This window comes from Lates calcarifer, linkage group LG23 (assembly GCF_001640805.2).
Source record: "Lates calcarifer isolate ASB-BC8 linkage group LG23, TLL_Latcal_v3, whole genome shotgun sequence".
Lineage (NCBI taxonomy): Eukaryota > Metazoa > Chordata > Actinopteri > Centropomidae > Lates > Lates calcarifer.
The window spans coordinates 636344-646740 of record NC_066855.1 but is presented as its reverse complement, the minus strand read 5'-3'; the positions used below and the strand labels follow the sequence as shown (position 1 = coordinate 646740).

Below are 10397 nucleotides of genomic sequence, written 5' to 3'. Positions count from 1 at the left end.
GCAAGCGGCAGAAAAATCGCCCATTGGCCATCGGATTTTGTTTCGCCTAGCAACCGCCTCTGATTGGTCTTATAATACATCCACGGGAAGGAACATGGAAGGAAAGATTCGGATGGCACTGGATTGGATACGGTGCCGCCACTCAGCCTTGCCGCGATTTTTTTCAGTACTGCAAAGAAAAATTCCCGTGCGGCCCAAAAAGCATTTTCCTCACAGGCCACCATTGTAGAAGAGACACACACACATCTGTACTTAAGTAAGATTTGAATGTAGGATTTTACTTATAACTGAGCACTTTTTAATCATTGTTGCATTTTTTTGCATTGTTTTTTCTTAGCACTTCTTCCATTGCTGATCAATATATCACAATAATACACTTGACACACAACTCAAGTCATTAACAGGAAACAGTTACACAAAGAAAAAAACTTTATTATCCAATAAAGCAAACTGAATCAATCCAGAATCTAATGACTGATAAACACTCCACTGTGGTAAATACAGTTCACTGTAGTTTGGCAAATATGGCAAAGTTTTTTACAGTGGTATGTCCTGGGTGAAGTAGAGTAAGTGTCATCTAAGTGATGACTGGTTTTAAATAAGATTTCACCAATATCATGTGTTATATAGGAATTATGTGATTATACAGGAATCACCACACTGTTCACTGCTAATGTCTTGTGTGGCAGATGAATCGTTGGCAGCCAAAGATGGAGTCTGCAGTTTTCATTCAGTATTACAGTGGGCATTATCTACTATCGGTCAAAGATAGAGGTCCAAGCTGCCAAAGTCCTCCACGGTGCATGAGATGCCAGTCCACCAAAATAAATCCTCTTGGATCCTCACTGACATTCCAGTCCAGTCCAGTCAGTTTTAGACCATGTCCACCAGTTTAAACTTGCCTTCCTGTTTCAGTGGCACGACGTTGATGAAGGTCTTGTAGAGCACAGCCCCCTTTGGCAGGTTAGAGATGAGCCGTGTGTACCTCCAGCTGCGTGGTTTTGGGATGTAGACCTCCTTGGTGAACCTGACTTGGCCGTCCTCCAGAGCAAAGAGAGTTTTGTTGGTTCCCACCCCCACCTGCAGGACAGGAGATGCAAGATGTCAAAGTGAACATTTAAAATCTGTTATAACATCAGGGTAACACGTTTGATACTTACATGTGCTCCTGGGTGATACCTCATCACCTTCTGTGTTGCAAGGATGTTACCAGCATGGACAAAGTTTCCTTAGAAACAGATGGAAAGAGATATTAGAGGTCAGCTACGTTCCTGCGTTTATTATCATGACATATTCAGACATCATCTGATGAATATCACACATCAGTCCCTTCACTTCCAGGAGCATTGCAGAGATTCTCTTTTAGGTTTTAACATTGTTTTACACAGTTAAATTAATATGTTGTACTTAATATTACTCATGATTTTGTAATTTCATTAGTTTCCATTGAAGTCAACATAGAATTAAAAATCTATATCTAAATTAATCAATCAAGAACATTCCCAGTCTTGTTTACATTGCATAGAGTGCTACCAGGATGCTATCAGAAAATATTATAATATTTAATTATTAATGAGGAAATCTGCAAGTTTTTTCTTTATTTTCACTAACTGAACTGACAAAAAGTTAAACAAAAAATACTATGAAGTTTGTATAATAAAATGAACTTTTCAGGGGATTGAGTAGATTTCACTCTTCCAACCCACAAATGGAACACAACTCTTAACATACACACAGATGTGTTTACTGTGAGTTTACACGATGCAGCTGCTCCTATGTTAATATTGTGACAGTATCCAGAACTGGTTCAAAGTTGGAGATATGGAGAAGCCGTCAGAGACTACAGATAACTGGGCAATACTTTGAAGAAAATAGGAATTACCATCCTGTTTCTTGAAGCCATATCTCCGACCAGGGCTATTTCCTCCGATGTTCTTACAGCTACTACCAGCCTTCTTTGAGGCAAACCTCACAGAGTCCAGCAGAAAGGACTGACCCGGCACCAACAGACCTGAAACCAGCAAGTCACACAAACATCCCGCATCAGCCCTGACATGTTCCAGTCACTCACATCACAGTTCAACAAGGTCCTGCTATTTAATTGATACTTTTACTGTATTTTAAAAACACACTGCAATATCATTCGAAATGTGTCGGCAGTTTGCATCACATGTCTGACATTCAGGTCTAACTGAGAAGCTAGCGCTGCTAGCGGAGTTAGATGGTAAATCATCACTTGATTACAACATATATTCGCAGAGGCTGCTGGGAAATAATACACTGATGTCTCGTGTTCTCACGAGTAATCCTAGGATAAAGAAGAACGTATAAAACACTAATATATCTATTTCATACCTGCTCGGGGCTTCAGCATCAAGGACGCCAGCGCTGCCATCTTGAACTATACGTCACAATCGATGGCCAAAGTAGTAACGTCACATCCGGAAACGTTCACGTACCCCTACGTTCAAAATAAATGTTTTAAAAAATCCCCAGGAAAGATACGAAACCGTACCAACACATTGAGAATACGGTTCACCATCTATAACATTAAAACTGAATGTAATCGGAAGTGACATTTATGTCAGCTTAATTCAAACAACGACAATAAAATGCTATGAGCGATATTTTAAATGTCTTGAGCTTTATAGGTGGACCAGGATGATGTATTCACCTAAAACAACTTTCTGATTATGACATATAAAATGTCACGCTGCAGTTAACGATTACTATTTATTTCATTTATTTCTTTTAAAAATAAAACTGTCACATATCACATCTTCTATCCGACTGATATTTGGAAACTTCCGATAAACATGAATGCAACATCATTTTGCAACCCGGGGAAATCAAATGCGTTGTTTGTCAGTTAGAACTGGACGCTAGTTAAAGTAGTTAATACTTACTTTAAATGTCCCACTTCTTGAATAAACTTAACTAAACCTATGTGCGCAAGATTTTAAAGTAAGTGAGTGCGAACCGCAGTGTATTAACACTGCTGCTCTAACGTCTGCTCTGTCTCTTTGTCTTTAACGCTCGCTGCTCAGTGCTCGTTAATAGTTTGGTTGTCTGTACACTATGTGTCCCATCCACTTCTTTTTAAGGTAACGTTATTGCTGTGCCGAACCCAATTTAAAAAGTAATTTACTTCTTATCGGCAGGTAGAAGTTAGATTTCCACGTCACCGAGCTGCAGGTTATACCAGGCGACTTCGGTAATTACTCCTCATTTATCTTCTTACGCTGAACACAGCGTGCACCAATTATATTAACCACACTTTCATCAATAAGTTCTGATTATTGTTTCATGTTTTGGTTTGTTAGAAACGTCTGTCAGAAGGAAAGGGAGTTTTGGGGCTTGCTGCTTAATGATCCTGTGATAATTACTGTCTCATATCTCATATACAGTGACCTCTGCTTGGACATGAGAGAGCATGGGCAGCTACAGTGACCCCAGCAGTGACCTAGACGAGGAGTTGCCTGTGTTCGATTTCCTCAGTCACGGTCGACACCTCAGCCAAACCTCAAAGAGCCAAGCAGAGAAGCCTGACTTGGTTGACCTGGATGATTCAGAAGAAGAAGACGCAGCCATCGCCTCCTCAGTGAAGGATAATGCAGGCGGATATAAGAGAACGACTGATGTAATGATGATCAGCAGTGATTCTGATGACGATGCACCTTATGTCCCTCTGGCACAGAGACTCAAACAGAGACGAGACAATGTGATTAGTGCCTCCTCTGCTGTCACTAATGGGAAAGATGCTGAGCAGTATTCGCCATCCGATCTGGCCCCCTTACAGCTCTCCCGCCAGAACAGGTTTCCAGAGTCGGAGCCCCCACGCAGCTTCTGTCAGGTGAAAACAGTGAGCCAGGGGACCTCTGATGGGCCAGAGGAGGCAGCGGCTCTCCCTCAGCGACGGCTGCCTCCGAAGCCTTTCTCCACTGTGGGGAGCGCTGACACCTCTCCTGCCAAGAGGAAACCTGCCAAGAGGGCGGTGGAGGAGATCCAGGCCTCCAGGGAGGAGGCTCTGAGGAGAAGGCAGGCCAGGGAGAGACAGCAGAGGGACAAGGAAGTACTCAGGCTGCAACAAGAGAGAGAGAAAGCAGAGAGGAAAGCTCTGGCAGAGGCTGCCAAGGCCCTGAGGCCTGAGGAGTGTATCAGGCACATGGTGGTGGCTGTGGACCCAGGTAATGAGAAGACATTAAATAATACTTGGCACTGTGCACAAGTGGATAACTAATCCCTTCAGACTCAGTCGTGTCCTGTTGGTATCTGTAGATTTAATGGGGATAATTTTAGACTGCAAATAAAGCCACCGTTCTTATTGTGTTAATGCTGTGAAGGCGTTATTTAAGCTGTTTAATGGGTTTATTGTGGACATTATTCTGCTGACTGTGTTTGTGTTTGCAGCTCTCTTACAGCTGGAGGGAGGTGGGACTCTGCTGGCGTCGGTGCAGGCGCTGGGTTGCAGTTGTGCCATAGAGAAACAACCCCTCCCTCGCAGTGTCAGCTGGATGAGGAGGGCTCCCTGTGCACAGGTGATAACACACACACACACACACACACACACACACACACACACACACACCAGTGTTTCCCTGATGATTCTCTCCAGCAGCAGTGCTTGTCCAGGAGTGTGTGACGCCAGACCCATATTTCCATGTGTTGGTGGAGGAATAGCTTAAAACAACCACAGAACTGTTGTTGAAGGGGTTATTAATGTTCGCCTTGTTCATTTACCAAGAGCTTTTGACAGAGAGAGGCTCCAGAGGCACACAGAGCTGTGGCCATTAATGTCAAAGAATGAAATGCCTCAATATTGAAAATTACCTTCGCTATTTTTATTGACCATAAGTAGAGATATATAATGACTTAATGAACTTAATGAGTTGGTCTTTCAGACTCATCTGAGCGTTCATATATAATTTAACTCACTGGATAAAGCTGCACCAGTTCAGTTTAAGTAATAAGTAATAAATACCTGTCAAAGTTGATACCTTGCTGTAACTGCCTTAAATAAATGAGAAGCAGATTTATGTGCTGATTTAGTAATAAATTAGCACGTGCACATCGATCATAAATCTTCTCCCTGTGTATCTCAGCCAGATGATGGAGTGTGTGTACCAGAGGCCCATGTTGTGATGCAGATGACAGTCGATGACTTCATCACTCTGATCCACAGCTATATTCAGGTCGGTGGAGCGACTGCTGCTGCTGCTGCTGCTGCTGCTGCTGCTGCTGCTGCTGCTGCTGCTCGTTGTCCCTCTGTTACTTCAACATCAACAGACTGACCAGATAAAACTTTAATGATCCTAGTTCATTGTAGTAAGAACAGAGCAGGTGGAGGGAGGGTCTGTCGTTTCCAAATAATTTTCTAATAATTTCCCAGAGAAAAAACAATTGTATGTATCCATCAAATCAAGTGGGAAAATAAAACTGTTACAGAGCCAAAACAGGGAGGACGAATGACTCTTTGTACTGTACGTATGTATGTACTGACCTGCTCTGCATTTTTTATAGGCAGAGGACAACTTCGTCTAGTTTCAGTGCCAGTACATTATAATAGATCCGATCAGCATCCTTGATGGAAAGCAGGGGACCAGCAGACATATGAACACTTGAAATGTGTTGTTGACAGTGAGTTTCTATATAGATACCTGTCATTGTAATCTCGCTCCCATCGAACACAGGAGGAGAGGCCCGGCAGGTCAGACTCTGGTCCCACTCTGACGTCGTGGGTGCAGCAGCAGCAGAGGCGTCACCCTGGAAAGATCCTCAGCCTGGTGGTCGTCGACATGGAGAAATACTTCAGGTACTGCCGGACATTTTTATTCAGCGAGTGCTTCATTTAGTCAGATGAGAGGCTGATCCAGAGGTAGCTGGTTTGACTTCCTGTATCCAGTGAGGGTCCTGAGGGTAGACTGATTTACTGGGTGGAGAAGGCAGAGGAGACAAGTGGCTCACAGTATGAATGAGTACAACAGTGTGAAGTATAGCACTCGATGAAATGTTAAAAAACAACATGGAATGGCTCTCAGAAACCTTGTCAGCTAACCTGAGTGTATCTGCTGCTGCCCCAGTGTCGGGAAACATGTCACGTATCGCTGTCAGCAGAGTCTGGCGGAACTCAGCTGGAAAGTGTGTGAAAAATATGTGTGAGGAAGGGAAATGGAGCAAAGAGAGCAGCCCAGCCACCGTGTGAGACCAGAGAGGACGGCCAGAGTGTTAATACCAAAAAGACTGGTAACTTTTTGTCCTCAGATCCCAGAAGTCACAAAGCCAGAAGAGGTTTCGAGAGGCAGTCGCGAATGAGGAGCGAGGAGGTGGAAAAGCGAGGAGGAGAGGGAGGAACGGTGGAGCTGAAGCTCTACCTGAGGTGTCACGAGTTGAAGTGGAGGAGGTGGGTTAGCTGGCAGAGGAATTAAATGAGATAGTTTTATATTTTTCTATATTTAAAGAAACTATTAAACTGACTTTGTTAAATTATTCACTATGATACTGAATCCCTTTAAATTCCAGTCATTTTCTCATTACTAATGATGTCATGTTTTGTTTTTCATGGGATTTAAGGACAAAATCAACAGATAATTTCTGAATATAAACATATATGGATTTAATATATTACAGTATATGGAGTTTTAAAGAGGTAAAAATCCTGTGAAGTCTGTGAGTTAAGTCTTAAAGGGGGTTTTCTTTTTTTAAAAATGAAAGTTATTTATTTGTGTTTTCTCCTTTAACAACCATTTAATCACAGCAGATAATCCATTAAAATGTCTAATATATCATACTCTATTCATTTATTATTGGAATAATTTGTACGGGGAGAAAACCATGATGACCAAAAACTACCTGCACCTGTTTGTTTCAGATCTGGAAACCAAATCCAAACATCTTAAACTGATGATACACAGATTTGTCAAATAATTCAAGTAACTTTAAAAAATGAAATGAATTGTTTGATAGTGATTCCCATATTTCCGTCATCCAATATCCCATCAGGCAGTGGTGCATCTCCAGCTTCACACCGGCGTCTCAGTTCGCTTCGTGTCAACTTGGAAGGACTTCTCAGATCACATCACCATGACAACCAAAGCAATTGCAGAGGCTCCTTTCAAGTAAGTGAGCTTACCTCTTCCTCTCTACAGCTCAGTCAAACACTCTCTGTCAGATCAAACAGTGATGTCTTATGTTCCTGTGTGTGTTTTCAGGAGAGAGAGGGAGAGGACGGGCTTCTCCTTCCACCTGGAGAGTGAGTGGGCGGGGGGGCAGCGGGTGGATAAAGCTGGTAAGGGCCTGCTGCAGGTCTGGAAGAGACAGATCCAACAGTTGAACAGAGTCAGTCCAGACATGGCCTCTGCTATTCTGGCAGCTTACCCATCACCACAGCTGCTGGAGAAGGTACCGTCGCTGTTGACACATTAAAACACGTTAGTGTTCATGCTGTGACTTATTTCTTTCTCATCAGTACTACACCAAATACTTCTCGTCATAGAATAAGTTGATGTGGTGTTATGAAGAGAAAAGGGGAGCTGCAAAAAAACAGGTCAACATTAAAAATAAGACACAATGTGTTTTGATCCTTCACAACCTTCTGTTTCACTTTGATCATTTGTTCCTGACCCACTTTTCTTCCCTTTTTACATTTCTTGTGTTTTCTGATGAGATATTTTTTCTATAATAATTGAGCCAAGAAACAGCTACTACAGCTACACTTTACAGGTAACATATATTTATTGCCTGGTTCTCTTTGAAATCAGGGTGTCAGGTTAAGTGCAGCCTACAGGACAAATGACTCATTTATGGAGGTGTAAAGATTGAGGCACCACATCAAGCTGAAACACGTCTTCAAATATATTAGAAAAGTGCAGCTTTTGTCTTTTTCTGAACCCTGAATATTTCCCTGTCTGTCTGCCAGGCGTACAGACTGTGCAGGACTGACCGTGAGAAGATCTCCCTGCTGTCTGACCTTCTGATCCGCAGAGGAGAAGGCGTGACCTCCACGACTCGGCGGGTCGGCCCGGAGCTTTCCAAACGCCTCTTCCTCATGATGAACTCCTGCGATCCTGAGCAGACGCTGGACTCCACCGTCTGACCTTTGAACTTTTCACACCTATTGATTGTTTCTCATCTTGTTCCCAGCTGTTTGTGTTCACAGCAGTGAATTTAATTCTGTGCAGTTTTTTTAATGTCGTGTATATATTAAAGTTTTATGAAAATCACCTTTTTGGAGGTTATTGTTAACTAATCAGTTCTAAGAATTATCTGCAGTTATTAAAGGGAATCCCACATATATTCAAACTCTGCATTCGCCATCTGTTAGAGAGATCCTGGCAAAACAATGTATACTGGGGAAAGCATATATGTTCTTAAGTTTACACCTCTCTGAGTCTCATTACTAAGTGTCCCTGTGGATTAGCTATTGTTGCTAATAGCACAGGGGTCTACTCCCAGGACTAGCTAGCTAAACCTGTTTACATGTGTGAGTTTGTCATCTGCTCTTGATTTAGCCTGTGGACATCTCAGAGAAGTGGTAGAAAGTTAAGAGGTTGGTTTGTGGGATTCAAGACAACTCTAGTCCTGTAGACTTTAATTGACACACACTTCTGTGGAGCTACTCAACAGGATAGTTGTTTCTTTAGATCCTTAAGCAGTTGGCTAAAGTGGCAAATTCAGAGGTCAAATTTCTGTTTTCTTGGAGCCAAATGTTTGTAATGTTTGATGTTTATTTGTGAAGCTTTAAAGAAGCTGATGCTGCCAGCTCCATTATACATGATTTGCTGAATCTCTATGACTAAGGTGGCATGATTCATTGTTAGCATAGCATCATGAGAATGGGGACTGTCAATACAAAATATATAACACAGGACTTTCCCTTTGAGTAATGATTTTTAAAAAGCTGTATGTTCAATAATGAGGGTTTGAAGTTGAATCTTTAAGCATTTTAGCTGATTTTGAGTCTCACACTTGTAAAAATGCTAAATTCTGGAATAACCTCTCTGTGGCTCTAATCTGGTTTAATTAAGCTTTTTACAGAACGTGCAGAGTAGCACCTCAGCCCTCCTGTTTTAACTGCTGTCCAATTGAATTACACACGGCTGGCCTCTGAGCTTTCTGTGTCATTGGGCTCTCCCGTGTCTTCATCGCCACTGTGTGTGTGTCGAGCCCTGTTACGCCCGGCCCTGTTTGTGTTTTCATGGTGTGCAGTTGTAAAATGCCGCCACAAATCTGCTCCACTTCACTTTGCAATGCCCACGGCTCATTTCCACCGCATTAGCAAAAATGGAACCTGACCAAGAAGTGATGAGTGCCTGGAACAGAGGGAAAGAGGGAGAAAGACGAATGGGTAACGAGCTGTTAAATGGGCTTAAGAGATGAGCAACATGCCTCACTCCAGGTCCTGCATGCAGAGAGACACAGAGAGGTGCAACAGTCCATGGTGACAGGAGGTTCACAGGGAGGAGAGGACTGAAATAAGTGTGAAAATGATCCAGAGATAAGGTTTCAGACCGACTCGTACTGAAAAATACAGTGCAGAATGTACAGTGGAGTTTTTATGCCTCTGCACCGCTGAGAGCGGTGACTGCAGGCATTATGTTTTAAGGTTGTCGTCCTTCCAGCCATATGTACGTCCATTTGTACCGTTCTTGTGAACATGATATATCTCCACCTCAAGGGAATCCCTTCGAATTTGGCACAAACGTTCACTCGGACTCAAGGATTAGAAGTTCAAAGGTCAAGGTCACTGAGCACATGAACTCAAGAATTCACCTGCTTATTATAACAGAATTTCACACAAAATGATGACGTGACGAACTTTGTTACACATGGCAACAACAATAACTACAAATAGAAAAGGTAAAGGAGACATTACATTTAACAATGTAATGTAAAATGTACAGGAGACATAACAATCAGTTTGCAGTGAAAAAACACTGTAGACAAAAATAGCAGAAAGTGCAGTGGCCATGTTTGCAGGTGCTTCACACTTGACACAAAGATTATCTGTGGAAATGTGTGTCTCAGTGCCTGATCAGAGAGAGTGAAGGACGCTGGGTGAGATCAGCCTTTATGCTCGGTGTCCAAGAAGAAAAAACGGTGTAAATACATTTAGCTAAGGAACATGAAAAGAAACCTGATGGCTGTTGGCAGCAAAGTCATTCTTTGGTCAGATGAAACTGATGTGTTTGGATCAGATGGGGTCCAGCATGTTTGATGTGGACCTGGTTAGGACTAGCACAGTAAGTGCATAGTGCTGACCCAGAATCTCAGAGGTGGGATTGTGTTGATATGAAGCTGCATGAGTGCACAAGGTGCAGGAGAGATGCCATTTACAGATGGCACTATGAATACAGGTTTGTGTTCCCGTATACTGAATGAAAAGATGACTCCCAGTCTCC

At 42.5% G+C, this 10397-nt stretch overlaps 2 protein-coding genes across 3 annotated transcripts; one reads left to right on the top strand and one right to left on the bottom strand.

The window, feature by feature from the left end:
• Positions 1-411: 411 nt before the first annotated feature.
• LOC108891283 (39S ribosomal protein L27, mitochondrial) lies at positions 412-2455 on the bottom strand. Its single transcript, XM_018688396.2, has 4 exons — positions 2356-2455; positions 1883-2011; positions 1161-1228; positions 412-1080 (listed from the first exon to the last, which is right to left on the bottom strand). The coding sequence occupies exons 1-4, from the start codon at positions 2393-2395 to the stop codon at positions 874-876; spliced, it is 444 nt and encodes a 147-aa protein (XP_018543912.1). The 5' UTR covers positions 2396-2455; the 3' UTR covers positions 412-873.
• A 364-nt stretch (positions 2456-2819) lies between these two features.
• eme1 (essential meiotic structure-specific endonuclease 1) lies at positions 2820-8219 on the top strand. 2 transcript variants are annotated; one of them, XM_018688393.1, is made up of 10 exons: positions 2820-2964; positions 3162-3214; positions 3408-4187; positions 4411-4538; positions 5103-5192; positions 5691-5812; positions 6262-6400; positions 7000-7115; positions 7209-7398; positions 7916-8219. In XM_018688393.1, the coding sequence occupies exons 3-10, from the start codon at positions 3434-3436 to the stop codon at positions 8090-8092; spliced, it is 1716 nt and encodes a 571-aa protein (XP_018543909.1). In that variant the 5' UTR covers positions 2820-2964; positions 3162-3214; positions 3408-3433; the 3' UTR covers positions 8093-8219. The 2 variants fall into 2 exon arrangements, with proteins under 2 accessions (XP_018543909.1, XP_018543911.1); XM_018688395.1 differs by lacking the exon at positions 3162-3214.
• The last annotated feature ends 2178 nt before the right edge of the window (positions 8220-10397 follow it).